This window comes from Panthera leo, chromosome B1 (genome assembly GCF_018350215.1).
Source record: "Panthera leo isolate Ple1 chromosome B1, P.leo_Ple1_pat1.1, whole genome shotgun sequence".
NCBI classification, from domain to species: domain Eukaryota; kingdom Metazoa; phylum Chordata; class Mammalia; order Carnivora; family Felidae; genus Panthera; species Panthera leo.
Window position 1 is genome coordinate 31,133,622 of NC_056682.1, and position 19,778 is coordinate 31,153,399.

The 19,778-nt window shown below is 46.9% G+C and overlaps 1 protein-coding gene and 1 pseudogene across 8 annotated transcripts in view; one reads left to right on the top strand and one right to left on the bottom strand.

Annotated features, from left to right (window-relative positions):
- LOC122218352 overlaps positions 1 to 7,242 on the bottom strand; it is a 98,479-nt pseudogene extending 91,237 nt beyond the window's left edge.
- Positions 7,107 to 19,778, top strand: part of ADRA1A (adrenoceptor alpha 1A) — a 132,713-nt gene continuing 120,041 nt past the window's right edge. For 7 of the 8 annotated variants that reach the window (XR_006201550.1, XR_006201548.1, XR_006201549.1 and 4 more), the window contains exon 1: positions 8,570 to 10,007. Coding sequence is in view for 4 of the 8 variants with exons in the window: in XM_042934506.1 (XP_042790440.1) it covers positions 9,125 to 10,007 (883 nt within the window). In the remaining 4 variants the exon portion in view is untranslated. Of the gene's footprint in view, positions 7,225 to 8,452; positions 10,008 to 19,778 lie in introns of those variants that run through there. The other variant, XM_042934507.1, reaches the window with a different exon arrangement.

Here is a 19,778-nt window from a genome sequence, read left to right on the forward strand (position 1 = left end):
TCTTCCTTCCAAGAACTTCCCAATTACAACAGATGTTTCTGATAAAATCAGACTGGTTGGATTCCTGATTTTTTTCCTTATGTATGGCTTTTTTTTTTTTAACTTTATTAACTGGAATCATTTGATTATTATAAGACAGTAAACAAAAATGATGATGACAGCTTCAGAAAGTGAAGGAAAGAATAGTAAGTGTTGTTTTGTTTTGCTTTTTTCTGATGTTGGACAGAGGAACATGACCATTTTGTCAATTTATGTGCCATCACTTACAAAAGGCAAAGAAACTACATTAACAGCAGTTAAATTAACAAGACTGGATAAAAACCATCGAATACTTATCCAGAACTTAAGCTTATCCTTTAGTAAAAGAGAAGAGACACTGTCCTTTTTCAGACTTGAGGATTATCATCTATTTTCTGCTGAACTCTAGCCAGAGGAAATTAAAGGACTTCTCCTTAATGCTTACTGTCTAAGATTTTCACGTTGGAATAACCTTAAAATGAGTGCAGACTCACAGCTACTTCTTATGGGTTAAATTCAGTCTTGTCAGACATCCTAGGGGTGGAAGAAAAATTCCTTGAGTCAAGAGGAATAAGGAAGCTTCTTCAGGCTCTTTCATGAGGTCAGCCACTCTGACCATGAAGAAAAAAATCACTGACCAGTAAACTCCTATAAAATATGCACAAAATGTTGGGCAGACTACATTCATAGGTTGCCAAGGTATAAATATGTCACTTTCTATTAATTATGAGAGAACTCATGTGGACAGTTTCCCTTTTTATAGAAATTCATTAAGTATTTTACCTTAAATATCTGTGACAGGAAGAAATGACAACAAATATCCAAAAGGACTGAAATCCTTAATGTATAATTTTGGCCCTTCAAGAAGCGGACACCAAGACATGATTAATCATATAAAAGATTTATTGGAGGAAATTCCTGTGAAGGAAAGGAGAGTCAAAGAAGGAGAGCCTTCGGACTATAATCCAAGCCAGAGGGGAGGAGAGGAGGATTAGGAAAGAAAAGTGTCAGATTGTTGCATAGTTATAAGAAAGTTTTGGCTGACTGATGGGAAGTCCTCAAGACAAAGTCTCCCCTCCGATAAATCCTGTGTCTAATAATAAGGGGCCTGCCTGCATCAGAACCTCTGCCATGCTTAGCTGTTGCCTATAGGAAGTGTAGCATGAGCACAGGGATGGATCCAGAAGGACAAAATCCGAGACTGTCCTTCAGTTATGCCCAATTATGCAGCAGGAGATCCGAGGGTTATATTTTTTATGGTCCATGACATATAAAGAGTTTTCACAAACGTATAGGATAAAAGGGGAAACCACCCATACAAAAATAGGCAGTGGACATTATACTAAGACGCCTACTCAGAACCATCTCTCCCCTTCTATGCGCTTCTCTGAATTGCAATGGCTGGAAGAATCTCTGTCATCATTGTTCTGGTGACATCCACCAAAGAGAGGAGCTTCTATGACATTCTGAAAGTAAAGGAGAAGCAGATACTCTGTCCCGTAACCGTGTTGTGCAGGAACAAAGGTGTCAGCCGACAGCCCAGGTGAGGCTTTGTCAGGAGCTTCTGGGTGTCCTGTACTTTATTGATGCTTCAGGCAGCTGAGCTCATTTTGTGATTTCCTAATCTTCCTATACTTCCAGATTTCTTGAAAGCAAATAGCGGTTTTCCCTGACCTGTTTCCCAAGCTTTTCTATTTGTCTTAGAAGCCTCTGATTACGAGTGTTAAGTCACTTCCCGCTTGAAACATCTACAACAGTTTCCGACTAAATCCTGACTGATAGAAGCCAAGCAAATCACAACATAGTAAATGCACGTGTGAAGTAAGTGCATGAAAATATGCTCATAATTAAAAAGTATTTTTTTTAAGATTTTATTTTTAAGCAATCTCTACACCCAGCGTGGGGCTCAAACTCACAACCCTGAGATCAAGAGTTGCATGCTCTACCAAACGAGCCAGCCAGGCATCCCAAGAATAAAAATGTTTAATGAGAGATTTCTTACTTATCACACTGGCTAAAGTTTGTTTCGTTTACAGATATTTATGTTCTTGTGTATTTTATTATGAAACACTCAAGATTGGCAAGAAGCAAAAATCAACTACCACCACCACAAAAAAAGTTTCTATCATACCCCACTCTTACGAGTTTACATTTTGTATGTACATTTGTAAAACCTTTCTAGAGGGCAAAGTATAATTTCTCAAATTTTCTTAATTTTTGATCCTCTAATTTCAGTTATAGAAGTTAATCTAAAGAAAAATTAGAGTACGGAGCGTCTGGGTGGCTGACTTCGGCTCAGGTCATGACCTCGCGGTTGGTGGGTTCGAGCCCTGCATTGGGCTCTGTGCTGACGGCTCGGAGCCCAGAGCCTGCTTCGGATTCTCTGTCTCCCTCTCTCTCTGCATCTTCCTGGCTCACACTCTGTCCCTTTCTCAAAAATAAACATTAAAAAAAATTTTTAAACAAAACACAAAAAAACATTATACCTGAGCATTTATCACAGTACAAGCTACAAATAGGACATTTTTTGGAAAACCTAAATATCCAAATAGTCAAATTTATCATGACATATATATGTAATGGAATTTCTATGCAGCTGTTACAAATCATATTTTTGTAAAAATTCATTAATATGAATAAGTGTTCAGACATAACATTAAATGAAAAAGCAGGATATATAACTAGAGACACAATATGATCACAGTATTATACATAATGCATATATATACACACATATCATAAATACATGTATATATTTCAGATATGTATGTATATCATTTGCACACATGAGAAAAATGTATCAAATATTGCACAGTGTTTATTTCTGCAATGGCAGAATTATAGATTGTCTTATTTTTATTTCCAACTTTTCAAAATATGCTGTTAAAATCATATATTTTATAATGAAATACAGGCCAATAAGCATTTTAATGTGCCCATAGACATCATCAGCAGGTGGAGAAATGACATACAGCATTTCTACATTTGGTACAGATATTGATTTTTGGTGTTTCCCTTCCCTTTTAGATGATATTGACAAATTTGATCGATATGACTCAACTCACATTTGCTATACAAGAGCAAAGATTCATTGCTTTACAGAAATAATTTACCTGATTTAGCTATAGGCTGACTTGACCCCATATTCCCACCATAATCTACAATGTAGGGATGGGCTCCATGACTCATAAGAGGCTTGGAACAAGTTGTTTTCTCAAGGGCAACGAGAATAAGCAGGACAAATGATGACAAGGGCAGAATTATTATCCCTTCCGAGGCTTCCTTCAGTAGTGTCTGTGCACTGGGTGGTTTTCTCAGTTCGATAAAGGATTAGAACACAATGCTTGTTTAGAGAAGTGTGACTTGATACCTGCATCAATATCATTGTGAGCAATGTTTTTCATTTCCCTTCCACTTTAACTTTTTAAGCCTTACGCGAATTAGTTGAAAAGCCAGGTCTTTTAGGTAGATATTAACATTAAGCCCTCTACTCTGTCACTTGGAATCATAAGCCTGGGAAAACAGCTCCTAATTCCATTGTGTATTGTCTTCTAAGATAATGATTGACAGATTTTTTTTTCTTGAAGCTTCCTATATTTGCTGACTGTCTCACTAGTCACTAACAGAATCCTGCCAATCGAAGTCATTGGGTGTACGGTGATTGCAAGATCTTCTCCAATTAGACCCCAGTGTCCCTGAACACGCACACACACACACACACACACACGCACACATGCACACACATGCACACAAGCACACACACACACACACACACACACACGCATGCATGCACACAGGTACAGACACACATCCCCCCTCTGTTTTACACCTGTTGTTGATCTGCCTTTCTCACTTTTGCCTACCAATCTAAATTCTACTTATTCTGCAAGCCCTAAATCAAGCAATATCTTCCCAAGAGCCTTCCTGGAACCTCTCCTGCAATGAATTTCTCAGCTTCCATCACACCCAAAGTCTAGAGAGTAGCATCCTTAGGTCCAGGCAAGAGGATTCCTAACTTGGGTTTTGGGCTTTAGAGATCCCAGAATCTATAAGACTACAGGATTGAGGTAATATCCCTGAGTAGAGCCTCCACCCTTCTTTCTAGATCATGCTCTGGGACCCAGAATCCTCTGCTCCAAATGGCCACACAACCACTTTTAGGGCCTTAGGCCTTTTTCTTGGGCCCATCTTCTCAAGGGCAGACCACATTATAGGCCACTGCCAAAGGCCAAGGTAGAGCTGTCTGGATGTATGGATGGAAGTGTTTGCACATAATTTCATGGTCCTTCAAGACGTGGGACAAGGGGAAGTGAGAAGAAAGGAGGAGCAGCCAGTGAACGGGGCCATTCTTTTGCTTTGCCATGTTGGGTCACTCCGCTTACAGTAGTGGGCTTGGGCGTAATTTTCAGGTCATTTCACAGATTTCTCCAGCTGAATACATAGTGCTCTTGTTAAATGTGGGATTGGGACCACTCTGGGTTAGAAGTGTGTTTCACTTTAACATAGGGCACAAAATGAGCAGAGTTTTTAGTTAATAAGATTAATAACAGGAGGATGGATAAGCTTCATGAGATATAATTTCACTGTCCTAATAACAGTCTTGGGGTTTTTGTGTGTGTGGTGTGTGTCCCTTTAAAAATTAGGAAGCCGAGGCTCAGAAAAGCTGGGTTTTGTCCCTGGTCTTACAGGAATGCAAGGACAACATCTTTAGGACTCTACAGCCTACTCTTTCTTCACCCCACCTCCCCATGGGTCTAACCGAACACCTTCCGGGACGTCCACCTCAACCATTTTTAAAAGCGTAACCCACCAATAGATAGCTTCCTGTTTGTGGGTCTATGGTTAGTGAGGAAATAATTGGTTCTGAGAGTCAGTGTCTCAAAAACTGATGTTCACTGGCCGAGAAGCAGATTTGAAAGATCCACCTGGGGCCAAGCTAGAAATAAAGAGCAGCTCTTCTCAGCATTGGCTCCAGCTAGTTAGCTGGTGGGGGAAAGGAGGGGTGCTCTGCTTGTTTGTTGGGGGCTGGAGGACTGGGAGTTCCAAAGACCTTTGTACATTCTAACCTTGCAGAGCTGAGCAATTTTTGGTTGCTTTTCTTGCTGATAACACTACTTCCCTTATCTACCACAGAACAGATCTTAATAGAGAACTCGCCTTTATGGTATAAGGTTAATGAATATGAAACTCAACAATTGGGGCGCCTGGGTGGCGCAGTCGGTTAAGCGGCCGACTTCAGCCAGGTCACGATCTCGCGGTCCGTGAGTTCGAGCCCCGCGTCAGGCTCTGGGCTGATGGCTCGGAGCCTGGAGCCTGTTTCAGATTCTGTGTCTCCCTCTCTCTCTGCCCCTCCCCTGTTCATGCTCTGTCTCTGTCCCAAAAAAAAAAAAAAAAAAAAGAAACTCAACAATAAAATATCTCTCTGGTGGATGGCATTGCTAAAGAACATACATGATAGACATATCTGAGGATGGGATAATACTTCTTAATGAAGTAGTGCTTCTTGATCTTTCCATGGACATTCCTCCAAGGCATTAGAGGTATATAACTATAAAAGAGCCTCCCAAACATCTCCTTTCGAAAAAGAAACAATATTAACAAACTTCTGTTCAGGGAAGAGAGTTCTCTTTTTTTTTTTTTTAACGTTTTATTTATTTTTGAGACAGAGAGAGACAGAGCATGAACGGGGGAGGGGCAGAGAGAGAGGGAGACACAGAATCGGAAGCAGGCTCCAGGCTCTGAGCCATCAGCCCAGAGCCCGACGCGGGGCTGGAACTCACGGACCGCGAGATCGTGACCTGATCCGAAGTCGGACACCCAACCGACTGAGCCACCCAGGCGCCCCAGGGAAGAGAGTTCTAATGCATACCCCTGGTCAAAGTTATCTCTTTGTTACTAGGTTCAAGGGTACCTGGCAAATACATTAGGAACAGCATATGTTTTCTAAATCAATAAAGATGAAGGAGGATGATGTAGGAGGTGGGAATCAAAGTGGAGAAAATTCGAGTGTTTTCCCAATATCCCAAAACACATACGGGTTTATTCAATTGCAAGGTAAACAGAACATGGAATTTACCAGAAGGAAAAAATCAATAAAACTGGTGATGTCAGCTTTTCATACGCCAGCTATTAACGAATCAAAGAGAATTAGAGAGAAGTAACAGAAGTAACTTTCCTTTAAAAAATACATTTTCTCACAAAAGCTGGGAAAGAATTTGTGGAACTTTACCAACACTAAACTGTGGAAGAAACTACAGCGGGACTATAATGTTTTTAAAATCCATCTGAGATGGATGAGAGACAGATGAGAGGAAGATCCGAGAAATGAGAAATGGATCATATTTCATAAAGTTTAAATATGCTCCCTTTACATCTTCCAGGAATCATAATTTTGTTACAATCAGATTCATTAAATGTTATCTGATTTTACTCTCATCTTGAAACACCTTCAAATAATATAATTTACCCGTGTATTTGGCATAACAACATATGCTCTTCTTGATTTTAACAGAACCGAGTCCAAGTGTTACCTCAATAAAGCTGTTCAAAAGTAACTTTGGGGGCATTTCTGTGAACGCACCACATCCGCAGTAATATCTACCAGGCAGGCGTCAATTTTTCTTTAGTTTTAAAATCGTATCATTTAAAGAAGTTATTTCCTATAAATAAAAATCGCACGCACGCGCGCGCGCGCACACACACACACGCGCGCGCGCGTACACACACACACACACACCACGCACACACAAACATCTTTTTCAAGTAAAGCGAGAACGCAATCCACTCAAGACAAGCAGGAGGGGGGAAAATACGGTTGTGCGCATTCTGCCTGTTGCCGCAGAGTAATACGGTAAACAGCCGATCACCGTACTCGCTGGGGCTACTGCCTGTGTGACGTCAGCGAGAGCTAGCTGCAAAGTTCCTTGCCGTTCTTTGCTGATGTCGGGGAGCTGAAAATTAAAAGGGTGAACGTGGAGTTATGGGTTGGCCGGGTTTTTTTCTTTTCCTGTTTTCACTCTTTATTGTAAATTCTGCAGGTAAAGCGATAGTGAGCCGGGCGCTTAAAGACATCTGTAGAGGAGGGGTGAGTCAGCGGGTGCAGAAGGACTAAGAATTGGTTCCTTGGAGGGACGGTCGCCTCTTTCCCCAGAGAGGAGGCGGCGGGGCTGCTCCTGGGACCGAACCCCCGTCCTCTCCCCGCTCCAGGTGAGTCCGCTGCGGCATGGGGCGCGGGCGTCCACAGGGGCCGGGATGAGGGCAAATCGCCCTCGCTTCCCGCTGAGACGGAACCCGCACTTTGCCCGTGCGCCCCCCGCTTCTTTCACCCGCTCTGACACCTGCATCCCCACCCCACCCCGTTTCCCTTGTATATTCTGGAAAGTTACCTCCTAGTTAACAAGTGTGTCTTTTGGTCCGTATTTGTCGCCCCGAGGTAGAGGAAAGAGGCTTTCTGCAGTTGCTGGCTTTTAGGACCACCTGTGAGCTCTTGAACTTGTGATTTTCACCATAGCCTTTGCCTGGGAGTCCGGCCTCAGGGCCCGACCCCAGAATCGTCAGAAGGCAAGATGGGTCCCCACTCCTCGCACTCCTGCCTCAGTCCCCGTGGAAACCTAAGTATCTCACAAACACCGTAGCCCCCAGCCCCGCAAAGCGAATCGTCCCGCATCCTCCTGATTTTTAAGCCTACCACATCCGCAGTGGCCGCCACTTGCAAAGCCCCTTCTGCAGAGTGGCACTCGCCCTCTCCACCACTTCTCCCCCGGCACCCCCGCAGCCCGTCCGGGTGTGGCCGGAGGCTCAAGTCCTCCGGCACCGCTGCTCCTGCGGCTGGAAAAGGGCTCCTGGACCGACCTCGGTCGCGTTCAGCCCTCGGGCCCCGCCAGCTTTTTCTCGGGACCTGGCCCTCGGGCCGGCTTCGCGGGTCGACCGACCCACGCGCACCGCACACCCCAGTGTGAATTCCACCGGCGTGAGCGTGCGCGTGGCACTGGCTGGCCGCGGTCCCCGGGTCGCAGCGGTTCCCTCTCCCAGGCCGCCCCCTCCAGGTGACTGCGAAGCAACCTGTTTAAATGGCACCCGGGTGGATCCTCCAGTTTCCACCGGCCAGGCTCGGCGCGACACACGTACGCACCAGCCGCAGTCCCGCCTAAGCGAGCTTCGCGGGGTTTAATCTCGCTGTGCGGCCGCGCGTAATTGGCCGCCGCGGCTCGGGGTTTGTTTGCTTCGGCTCTTGGAGCCGGCCAGAGGCCGCGGGGCCGCGCGCCAAGGCAGGTTCCCAGCGGCTCGCGGTCCCCTTCCGCGCCGCCCGTGCTGCAGCAGGGCACGCCGCTCCGGGACCGCAGAGTCGCCGGGGCTCCCAGCCGCCGGGCCCGGTACGGCCTCGCTCCCCAGGGCGCCCGGTATACACCCCGCCTTTCTCTTTGCGCTCTTTCAGGGGAACGCGGGGCCGACGACGCCCCGCAGCCGCCTCGGTCTTGGCCAGCGTTTCGCGTCCACTTCCCCCGGCCTGCGCGCGCAGAAGCTGGATCTAGCACGAGTCCACCGCGCGCCGGTCACACTGTGGGTAACTGCGGGCCGGGAGAAGCGCCCAGATGCCGGCGGTCCCCGCCTTTGAGAGTCGACGGCACACCGGTACTTGATTGTGGGTAGCGGGGAGGCTGGCGCTAGATTGTTGAATTCCCAGTTACGCGCAGAATGCCCAATCTTCTAAGCAGGACGGATCGGACAGTACGGAGAAGCGGGCTCCTGTAGTTCTGGGATTGCATTTTGCAACGTGTCTCCTCGAGCTTCGCGCCAAGCCTGGGGGAGGGAGGGAGTTGGGGCCGGAAGGCCAGCGCCGCGGGTGGATAGGGTCCGCGGGTAGCCCCGCGTGTGCGTCCCTGGCCATGTCGCCTTTAATGCCCTGCCCTTTTGCGTGGCCTTCTGAGGGTTTCCAGGGCAGGCCGGGGTTGCTTCCCACCCACACGCCCTCTCTCACCCCCAGCTAACCCCAGCGGGCAAGGCTCCCCAGAGCCGAGACCTTTTGACTCTGCTCCCTCGCTCCCGCCTCCGCCCTCGCCCGGGGGTGGCTCCCGAGAGCCGGACCTCGCCGGCCCCGGCTGGGACCATGGTGTTTCTCTCTGGGAATGCCTCCGACAGTTCCAACTGCACCCATCCGCAGGCACCAGTGAACATATCCAAGGCCATTCTGCTCGGGGTGATCTTGGGGGGCCTCATCATTTTCGGCGTGCTGGGCAACATCCTAGTGATCCTCTCCGTGGCCTGCCACCGGCATCTGCACTCGGTCACTCACTACTACATCGTCAATCTGGCGGTGGCCGACCTCCTCCTCACCTCCACGGTGCTGCCCTTCTCTGCCATCTTTGAGATCCTGGGCTACTGGGCCTTTGGCAGGGTCTTCTGCAATATCTGGGCGGCGGTGGACGTCCTGTGCTGCACAGCGTCCATCATGGGACTCTGCATCATCTCCATCGACCGCTACATCGGTGTGAGCTACCCGCTGCGCTACCCCACCATCGTCACCCAGAAGAGGGGTCTCATGGCCCTGCTCTGTGTCTGGGCGCTCTCCCTCGTCATCTCCATCGGGCCTCTGTTTGGCTGGAGGCAGCCGGCCCCTGAAGACGAGACCATCTGCCAGATCACCGAGGAGCCGGGCTACGTGCTCTTCTCGGCCCTGGGCTCCTTCTACGTGCCACTGACCATCATCCTGGTCATGTACTGCCGGGTCTACGTGGTGGCCAAGAGGGAAAGCCGGGGCCTCAAGTCCGGCCTCAAGACTGACAAGTCGGACTCGGAGCAGGTGACGCTCCGCATCCATCGGAAAAATGCCCCGGTAGGAGGCAGCGGGGTGTCCAGCGCCAAGAACAAGACGCACTTCTCCGTGAGGCTCCTCAAATTTTCCCGGGAGAAGAAAGCGGCCAAAACACTGGGCATCGTGGTCGGCTGCTTCGTCCTCTGCTGGCTGCCTTTTTTCCTAGTGATGCCCATCGGTAAGTCTTCAAACACCCCATCTTTGTATTTAGGGTTCCTCATCCCCTTCCCCTTCTGCTAGAGTCAAGGTCAGGGGTGGCAGAAAAAGGATCTGCATTTCAAACAGCAAAGCCAGAGGTGGGGGTGGGGAGGGGAGCAGGTAGGAAATGCTCCCCCGTAGAAAAGTAAATTTCAGTTTCCTTTCTTCTCCAGTCTCATTTACAGTATGTCCTTAGGCACCTTTTCAACTACTGTAAAGCTGCTTCCAACAGATGCAGATTAATTGGTCTCCTTAATAAGAACGTCAGCTTTTCTTAATGCCTGTAAGCATGTGTTTAATTTAAACAGATCCTCTCTTCTTTGGAGTCTCAGAGTCTCCACCACACTCTTAGGCAGGGCTGTGGGATTCCACTTTCACCTCTGCCGCTCTGAACTGCAAATTCTCTTGGCCTAAAAATAAGCACTGTACTTATGCTGAACAAATGTGTAATTTTATTATTAGATTAGATTATTCCTAAGGGTTAGTCATAATGGTCTGCTTAGTTCTATATCTGTGTTAATTTTATTTTCTGGATTCGGTATGGAAGAAAGTGTGGTGAGCCCCTGACAAGGAAAAAAAGATGATTTTATGTCCAAAAGAATTTAAGCTCTAAAGAATTCAACATCATGTTTCCTATAAGTAAATACTTTCCCCTGTATTTTTTTTTATTTTTTTTTTCAACGTTTATTTTTTTTATTTTTGGGACAGAGAGAGACAGAGCATGAACGGGGGAGGGACAGAGAGAGAGGGAGACACAGAATCGGAAACAGGCTCCAGGCTCCGAGCCATCAGCCCAGAGCCCGACGCGGGGCTCGAACTCACGGACCGTGAGATCGTGACCTGGCTGAAGTCGGACGCTTAACCGACTGCGCCACCCAGGCGCCCCATTTTCCCCTGTATTTTAATAGTAAGTAGCAAAACAAACAGTCCTCTTATCCAAGAGCGTTCTGGAAGCTGCCGATGACACTGTTTGAAAATAATGCAGTAATGTTACAAATCCAATTTTTGCAAATGCTAAATTAGCTGTTGTCAAAACTAATTAGCTCATCGTAAGTATCAGCAAGCTGATCCACTTGGAATAGTCATCTATCCCCGAAAGGCCTTCGTGAGATCCCAAAATGGTTGTTGGCTATTTTTAGTTTGGGAGCTCAAGTATAGACCCACACATTGGTTATCCACTAACTGTAACAAACAAAAACAATATGGTAAAAGTTAATAAAAGTTTGTTTCTGGCACCTTGGAGCCAAATTTAAGTAGCATGTATTTAAAGTACTTTACTTTGCAACTCCGTGTAATAATAGCTATTAGTTTTGGGGGCCAACTTGGTTTCATTTGTCCAGGCTTTTTTATTTCATGCATCCCCTCAACAACTCAGTGAGGTTTGCATTATTATTCTGAAATCACAAGTGTGGGGAAGGTTCTGGAGCTTCTCTAGTACCATAGCCACCGGTCACATGTGGCTATTTAATGCAAGTTAAAGAAAATTAATATTCAGTTCCTCAATCTCACTAGCCAAAGTTCAAGCGCTCAGTAGCCACATCTGGCCAGTGGCTACTGTTTGGGAACCGCAAAGATATAGAACATTTTCATCGCTGCAGAAATTTCCATCCGACAGGGCTGCTTGAGAGGCCCTTCTGAGTTCACTATTTGACTTTCCATTGTGCCTACCCATCATTGTTGCTGACTCTGCTCCTAGAAGTACATCACAGCTTTGAATTTATTTCAATAGCACTCTACCTGAGCCCCTGCTTCCCTATCTTTCTGCATCCCATCTCTTACTTCCTCCTGAAGTTCGCCTATTTTTTCATGCATCCATGTACTTATCAAGTGTGTACCGAGCAATTGTTCTAGACATAGTTTGAGCAAGGCAGCAGACTCCTTGCCAGTAAAATGTTTGCATTCTTCTGGGGGAGATAGACAAATAAATATATATTAAGAAGTCACGGGTTGCTAAACACTATAAAAAACTAAGCAGGATCAGAGGATAGAGATTTCTAGGACAACGGGGTGGGTGGTCAGACGAGTCCTCTCTGAAGAGGTGATATTTAAGCAGAGACCTAACTGAAGTGAGGAGCAAACTTTACAAAGTCTGGAACGACCTTTTGGGCAGAGGAACGGCGAGTACAGAGATGGGAAAGAGCCTGACCTGTTCAAGGCAAAGCAAAGACCACCGCCTGGCTGAACTACAGAGAATGAGTGGGCAGACAAGTCCAGAAACAGGCTGTGGAAATAGACAAGGTCATGTGGGTCTTTTAGGCCCAAGTAGAATTTGCATATTATTCTAATTGTGATGGGAAGCCATCCGATTGGACAGGTTTTAGCAGGGATGTGGCTGGTTTTATATTTTTAAAGGATCACTTGGGTTTCTGGTTGGAGAGTGGGCTGTTTGGGGGGACGATTGTGGAAGCAGGGACCCCGGTTGGGAGGCCGTTAGAGAAGCCAAGGGTGGAAAGACCGAGATGTCTTGCACTTGGGTGAAACAGGTGGAGGTGGTGGGAAGTGATCACATCCGGTACTTATTTCAAATGTGGAGCTGACAAGGTTGGACATAGGGTATGAGAAAAAAGAGAGGAATTAAAGATAACTTCCGGGTCTGGGGCGTAAGCACCAGGGTAAACAGCGCATTTTACTCTAGGAAAACCAGAGAATGACTGGATTATAAGGGGCTGGCAGGGGCGTGAAGTATAAGTGTTTATTTTGTGTAGCCACGTAGCCATGCCATATAGTCATATATCTATTTGACATCTAAGTAGGAATGCCAAGTGGCAGTTAGATACATGAATTTGGAGCTGAGCTACCATATACACTGAGAACACATCCATATATTTAAAGCCATGGAAGTGAAAGGATCTACAAAGGAGAACATAATACAGAGAAAAGAGAGGTAAGGACTGAGTCTTGGGGCATTCCTGTACTTGAGGGCCAGAGAGAGGAGAACCAATTAGCAGAAGTTGGAAGAGAGTGGCAGGGAAGAGGGAGGAAAACCAAGAGACCGTGTTGATCCCAAAGCCAAATGGAAATGTTTCAAGAAGGCAAGAGTATTCATAATCTATTTACTCTCTTGCCTCCCAAGAATATTCAGCTGTGTCAGGGCGACTGCTCGGCCAAGGCAGAGGAGGGCTGGGGCTCAACATTGGACTTGGCCATGTGAAGGTCCTTGGTGATATGATGGGGTCCTCTGAGAATAATAGTCTCAGTAGAGTGATGGAGAGAAAAGCCTGCCGGTGTGCTTTCTAGAGAGAATGAGAGATGGAGAAGTGGGAGCAGTGAAAAGACACAACTCCTGGGAAAGGTTTTCCTAGACAGTGGAGCAGAGAAATAGAGTATAGCTGGAAGGATCTAGAGAGAATTTCCAAAGGTGGGAGATAGGATACCATTTTGATGGAATGATGGTATAGGCAAGGGAGGAGGTGGGGTTCAGTGCCCAAGTGAGGGTGAAGCCGGGGTGTCTAAGCACAGAGGCAAGCACATACGGAGGGGGAAAGGTAATCCCCTCTTTGGTGTATGTTTATGCCCTCGAGAAAATAAGCAAGATCATCAGCTACGAGCGAGAAAGGAATAAGAAATGATTGTTGGTTTGAGGAGCAAGAGAAGATGTGCAATATTCACCTGTGAGGCAAGAGAGTAAATAGATTATGGAAATTTAGTAGAGTCACCAGGAAGTCCTGAGGACATATTTGAGATTTATAGCCAGTCACAAGTTGAAAGTAAGACCAGTCGAGAAGGTTGCGCGTTACTCTCCAACAGCTAAGAGGCTGAGGGTTATGGGTAATGTTGCCGATGACTGTACGTAGGAACCACAGTAAAGACGTGTGTTTGTGCAGGGACATGAACTGGAACAGATTAGGAGTCCTATAGAGTCAGATGTTGGACTAAGCTCAGGTGATGATGGGGGACTGGGGGGTTGGGATTTCTGGTGGTGGCTGAGCCGTCCAGGGAGGTGGGCTGGTTCCTAAGCTCACTCAGGGGAAGGGGGGCTCTGGTCTAACCATGGCCTTCCTCTTGGATCCGCTCTCCTGGGGAGTTAGTAAACATTGAGCTGAAGTATTACAGTGGAGGGGAGTGATGGCAAGACAAGAGCACCCAGAATCACTGGGCTTCCTTTAAATCCAAATAATGGGGTGCCGCGGGAGGGAAATTGAAAACTCCTCTTTGGCAGCCTGACCTGCTGCTCCATATGGCCGAAGATCCCTAAACCTACCAGATCTGTGGTCCACAGCTTCTTCATGGCACCAAACAAGCAAGAGACTATTTCTTCCAGGTTTATTGACTGTATAATAAGTACCAGGCACTGAGTTAGAAAAAGATGCATAAAGCACATTCCCTGCCTTCAGGGGCATCACAATCTAGTTAAGAAAACAAATTAGGAACAATTATCACAAGTGTAGGAGGTGGTATTGGAAGTGCTAAGGGAACACCTGGGTGACTCAGTTGATTCAGCGTCTGACTCTGGATTTTGGCTGACGTTATGATCTCACAGTTCATGAGAGTGAGCCCCACGTCGGGCTCCATGATCGGTGTGGATGGAGCCTGCTTAACATTCTCTCCCTCTGCTCTCCCCCCTGCCCCCTACCTCCCTCTTTCTCTCTCTCAAAATAAAAATTAAAAAAAACAAAAAAACAAAATAAAAATAGGAGTGCTAAGGACTATAACAGTTAACGGTGCCTGGAGGTCACTGTGGAAGCTTCTAGAAGTATCATTGCTGACTTGAAGCCTGCACTACTTCCACTGGGCCATCAGCGAGGTATTATTTGTCTTTAGTAACTGTCTTGAGTCCATTTTTCCTGCGAAGTGTGGACAGAAGAATACACATGCCACTATATTCTCATACACAATGGACACAAGCTCTTAAGTATGACAAGTACGACAGAGAATAGCGGGACTCGAAACTAAGCCAGGCAGGCATGCACGTGGTATAGCAAGCTGAGAAGCCAAGTGCCCACATGTGTGGGAACCAGCCCAGGATAGCCAGGCGAGTGAGCGCTCTCTATCGCTGAAGGTCACTCCTCTACATTGTGACAATGGCTCCTCACAGACTCGGCGCTTTGCTCTTCCCCTGCTCCTCCCCTCGAGGCTGGGTGGATTTGCTGGACTGAATAGTGTGACTGCAGGTATGAATCTGACCTGCCCACTTCCAACTCTACGTCTTGCTGGTTTTGTTTTCTTTTTGCATCCTAAATGTCTGGTTGAAACTCGGAACCCCTTGTGGGGAGGGGTGTCACATGTGAGGATGATGTTATCAGCCATGGACACCTGGGAGTAAATGTTTTTAAAAGCCAGGTTTTGATCATGGAGATGACTAGGGAGAAGATGAAGGTGTCAGCCTTCTGTGATAGAAAGAAGGGTAAAAAATATGCCTCAGGGGGGCGCTCCAGCGCCTAAAGCATGTACAGCATCTTTGCCTATTTCGTCTTTTTGCCTAGAACCCGCTAGTCCCAGAGTCAGTGCGCTGGCGGGGGGGGGGGGGGGGGGGGGGGGGTGGGGTGGGAGCCATGGCCTGAGATTTAAAGCTAGGCTTGCTTCTTCATGAAATAGGAGATGTTATACAGGTCAACTGCCTAGCACAGTGCTGTGATGGCCACAAATGTGAATTTTATCAGAATGTATGTGACTTGCAGACCATTACTGACATACAAGGACGTTGCTATGAGGGCTAGAATCCCTTGGAGGGCCGAGAAAGAGAGAGCATTGGAAAGAAAGGGATAAGGGGGCAATATTTACTGATCGCATAATTGTGTGTCTGAACCTTGGACAGGTTATCTGATTGAAATGCAAAACAGGCATTATTATTATTGGATGTAGGCATTGCTGTTATCTCTGAGCCAAAGGAGGCAGTGTGGGGCTGAGCTGTGGCTCACGTAAACATAGAATATTTGATAATTAATGTTAAAATTAAAAAGATAGCAGGGCACGCAGTAGTGAGGAGGGAGAATGTGGTTTCTTTTTTTGTTTTGTTTTTTTTTCAGTTCATTTATTTATTTTGAGAGGAACAGAGACAGTGGGAGTAGGGGAGGGACAGAGAGAGAGGGAGGGAGGGAGAGAGAGAGAGAGAGAGAGAGAGAGAGAGAGAGAGAGAATCCCAAGCAGGCTCCAAGCTGCCAGCACAGAGCCCGACCTGGGGCTCGAACTCACAAAACCATGAGATCATGACCTGAACTGAAACCAAGAGTCAGACGCTTAACCGACTGAGCCACCTAGGCGCCCCAGCATGTGTTTTAAGATGGGATGTTGGAGGGAAGGCAAAGCTGGCAAGGGGCGAATCAGCGGGAAGCAGTGAGGCAAAGGATTCATTCGTTCAGCAAATTTCATTGAGCATCTCCTATGTCCCAGGCAGCTAGAGAATCACTGGAGCTAAAGACAAGAAAAAAAATCCCTCCCCTAATGGAGCCGAAAATCTGTGCAATTAAATACGTAGCAGACTTTCAGCTGGTGATATGTGACACACAGCAGGGAAAAAGGACAAGTGCGTGTAACGTATAAATGACATACAGTGGCTCTGACTCTTATGGATGCCCAAGATGACCAGACCCTGTGTGGCTCGGCTGCAGGCACAGAGGGATCAGGCCCCTGACTCTTACGGAGAAGGTTGACCTCTTAGAGATGTGATGTGAAGACAATCTCAGAACCGTTACGATTTTAAGACGCGAGGCCAGTTTCTGTTACTTCTGCTGTACCACGTGCCATCCTGCAACGTCGTGGCCTAAGGCAGCAACTCTTTTACGGTTCGTGGATTCTGTGGGTCAGGGATGAGTCAAGGCCAGTACGTGTGACTGTTGGGGCTGGCTCTCAGAATTGGCAGCCTCTCTTCCTCCAGGGGTATAGACCAGCTTTCTTACAACGTGGCCGTTGTCTGCAAGTGGGCCGGGGCAGACGCGGCCAGGCCTTTGAAGAGCTAGGCCCAGACTTGGCCCGTGTCACTGCTGTCTCATTCTGCAGTGAAAGCAAGGCACAGGGCCAGCATGGGTGCAAGGGACAAGGACACGGATTTCTGTCCTGATGGGCAAGTGGCAGACGCCCGGAGGGCGGGAGGGTGATTCTGACCATCTTGTGGCTTGTCTGCCACACAATCATATCAAATTGCACTTCTCTTTCACCCGCTAGTTATTTATGGAGAGCTTCCTTCATGCTGGCCTTTAGGTAATGCACCAGGTAAAACCAGTCTGGGTCCTTGCCTTCCTGCAGGCTTCTAATCTCTTTGGAGAGTTAGATATTAATCAGATAATGTCTGATTAAAAAATCCAGACTACGTACAATGAAGAGGGTGTGGGTGGTGCCTTGAGAACATGCACTGTGGAGGTGAGTGACCTGGGGCAGGGAGTGCAGAAAAGCCTTGCTGCAAAGGAAGGCTTGACCTTTGAGCCAGGATGTGCAGAATGGGGAGATGTTCAGTGGCCAAAAGGGTGAGGGGGGCAACAGAATGGGCAAGGACTCTGACAAGGTTGGCCTGATGTCCATGAGGATTTTCCAGATGGTTAGTGTAGCCAGAACTGAGAGGCTGTGAGATAACTGGTAACAAATGAAACTGGAGAAAGAGGGCCAGACTAAGTAGGCTTTTAGAGCTATTTTATGAGTGGTTGAGCAGGAACAAGCCTGTATTTCAAACTATCAAAGGCTTAGTGGAAGGAAGACTGTGGACAGACCAGTGGGAGACCTTTACACAGGACAGGTGAAAGATGCACCATTCTTCTCACGGTTGCAAATACTTCCGTGAGCTGCTGCGTAGTTCTGGAATGCCTCTTTGCCATTGCCTCCAGGGCAGATTTACGAGAAAACCTTTCTCTGATCACAAATAGTATAACCAGACTTGGCTTTAAATTAATTCTGGCTCTTTCCACAAGACGAAACTGTCAATGAAGATTTACCGTCATCTTCAAAAGAATGTGCTGCAGGCTCAGAAAACATCTAAAATGAGTTCCAACAATGCTTTGAACGATAACCGACTCTTTCCAACCAGGCTACAGACAGGCAAGTCATTACTTTGAAGCAGGCGACCCTTAGGGACGAAGGCATTGCTGTGTTTTGTGGCCTCCCGGTTTCAGGTTCGGATGTGAGGACCTGTTTCTAAGGCATTTTCCTTGTCTAGCAGGTTCGCTGCATTTTAACACTGCCAGTTGGTTTGCCAGCTGAACGTTTTTAGAGCAGCTTCTCATTTTTAAACCAAGTATTTCTTTACTACCTGAAAAAGTCCCCCCTGTTTTCTTATTAGTTATTTGTATTTCGACTCTTGTAACGTGAAATTGCTTGTCTGTGCTTTTGGGCCACTTTTTATAATTCCATTTCTTTTTATTTCTTTTCTATTTGTAAGCTCTTTTTATACATTGAGGACATTAATCACTTATCTGTAGTATATACCCGGTTGCCAGTTTTTTTCTCATGCCATGATCAGTGCAGAGAAAATGTAGCTTCTTTATCTTCCAAAAACCGATGCGATCTTTTTCATGAACTTCCTCAGAAACACACACACACACACACACGCACACACACACAATTTTAGTCAAATCCGATAAGCTCAGCCTGATCCGATCGTTTAAGCAATGTCTTTATATATTCAGTTTCTGTTGAATAACAACAAGCCTTTCAGATTTGCCTTCAACTTGATCAGGTCCAGGGGCTCACACGATTTCGTGGGTATGTAGATAGGAAATTAGGGTGCTTGGCTGACCCTTAAGTGTGATTTTTAGTATCCTGCACTGGGGAGGTTGGTGTAGTCTAGTGACTTAACACTAGCCCCCAGCCCATGCTCTTGTGCCCTGATGAATCTGAGGCTGGTCGTGGTGGCCCATTACTCCACCTGATGACCCAGCCCCACGGAGTCCTCCCTGGGACCTCAGACTCTCAAGGTTTGGCCTGTGACTCCATTCATTCCTGGCTGGGGAGATATCTGCTCTGTTGCCATGGGCCAGAGAGTCACTTTGTCCCGACTGCCCCCCCTTGATCACCTCTTGCTCCTAAAATCCTCAACACTGTTTCACCCCTGTCTCAAGGCATGGAGAGTCCCGTGGGTGCCTTCCACACCACGCCACAGGCACGTTGACCGGGCTTGCTCTCTGCTCAAACATGCTGGCTGTGACTTTCATAGGTACGGCCTGTCACGTGCCATCTCCCAGATGCCCAGAATGGACAGTGGGAAAAACCACCTTCACTCCCACCTTTTTCTTAAATGCCCCAAGGTCCTTGTTGAGAGGGGAGCTCAGAGCAGACATCCAGCTGCCTCTTCCCACTACTTCCTTCCCCGTTTCCCCGCAGAGTCCACCCATAGAGGGTAGATGGGGAAGACCTTCCCTTTCTTTTTCTGGCTAAATGGGACGCTCCTCTGAATCATGTCCTCCTTTCCAGGGTGGCGTCCACCATCTGTGGAATAGCAATGGCAAATGGATTGCAGGCAGAAAGACAGAGAGGTTTACTAAAATGAGAATAAAGATGAGGAGTATTTAATGATATTATAATTCTTGTACATACATTAGCAACTATGTTGCCCATTGGGTTTTTCACATTTTATGGTTTTTGTGGGTTTTGCAAATATATGGACGTTTAAAAATTTTATGTAGTCACCTATTTTAATCTGTTCCTTCATGAATTGTGCCTTCTCAGGGATGCTTGGAGAGATGCTTCCCCGATGCCAGTCAGATAACCTCTGTTTTCTCCTAGTTCTTTTAGGGCATCATTTGTAACCCATCTGAAATTTATTTTTGCACTTTGGTAGGTGATGTCTAACTGTATCGATTTCGAAATGGTTAGCCAGGTATTCTTG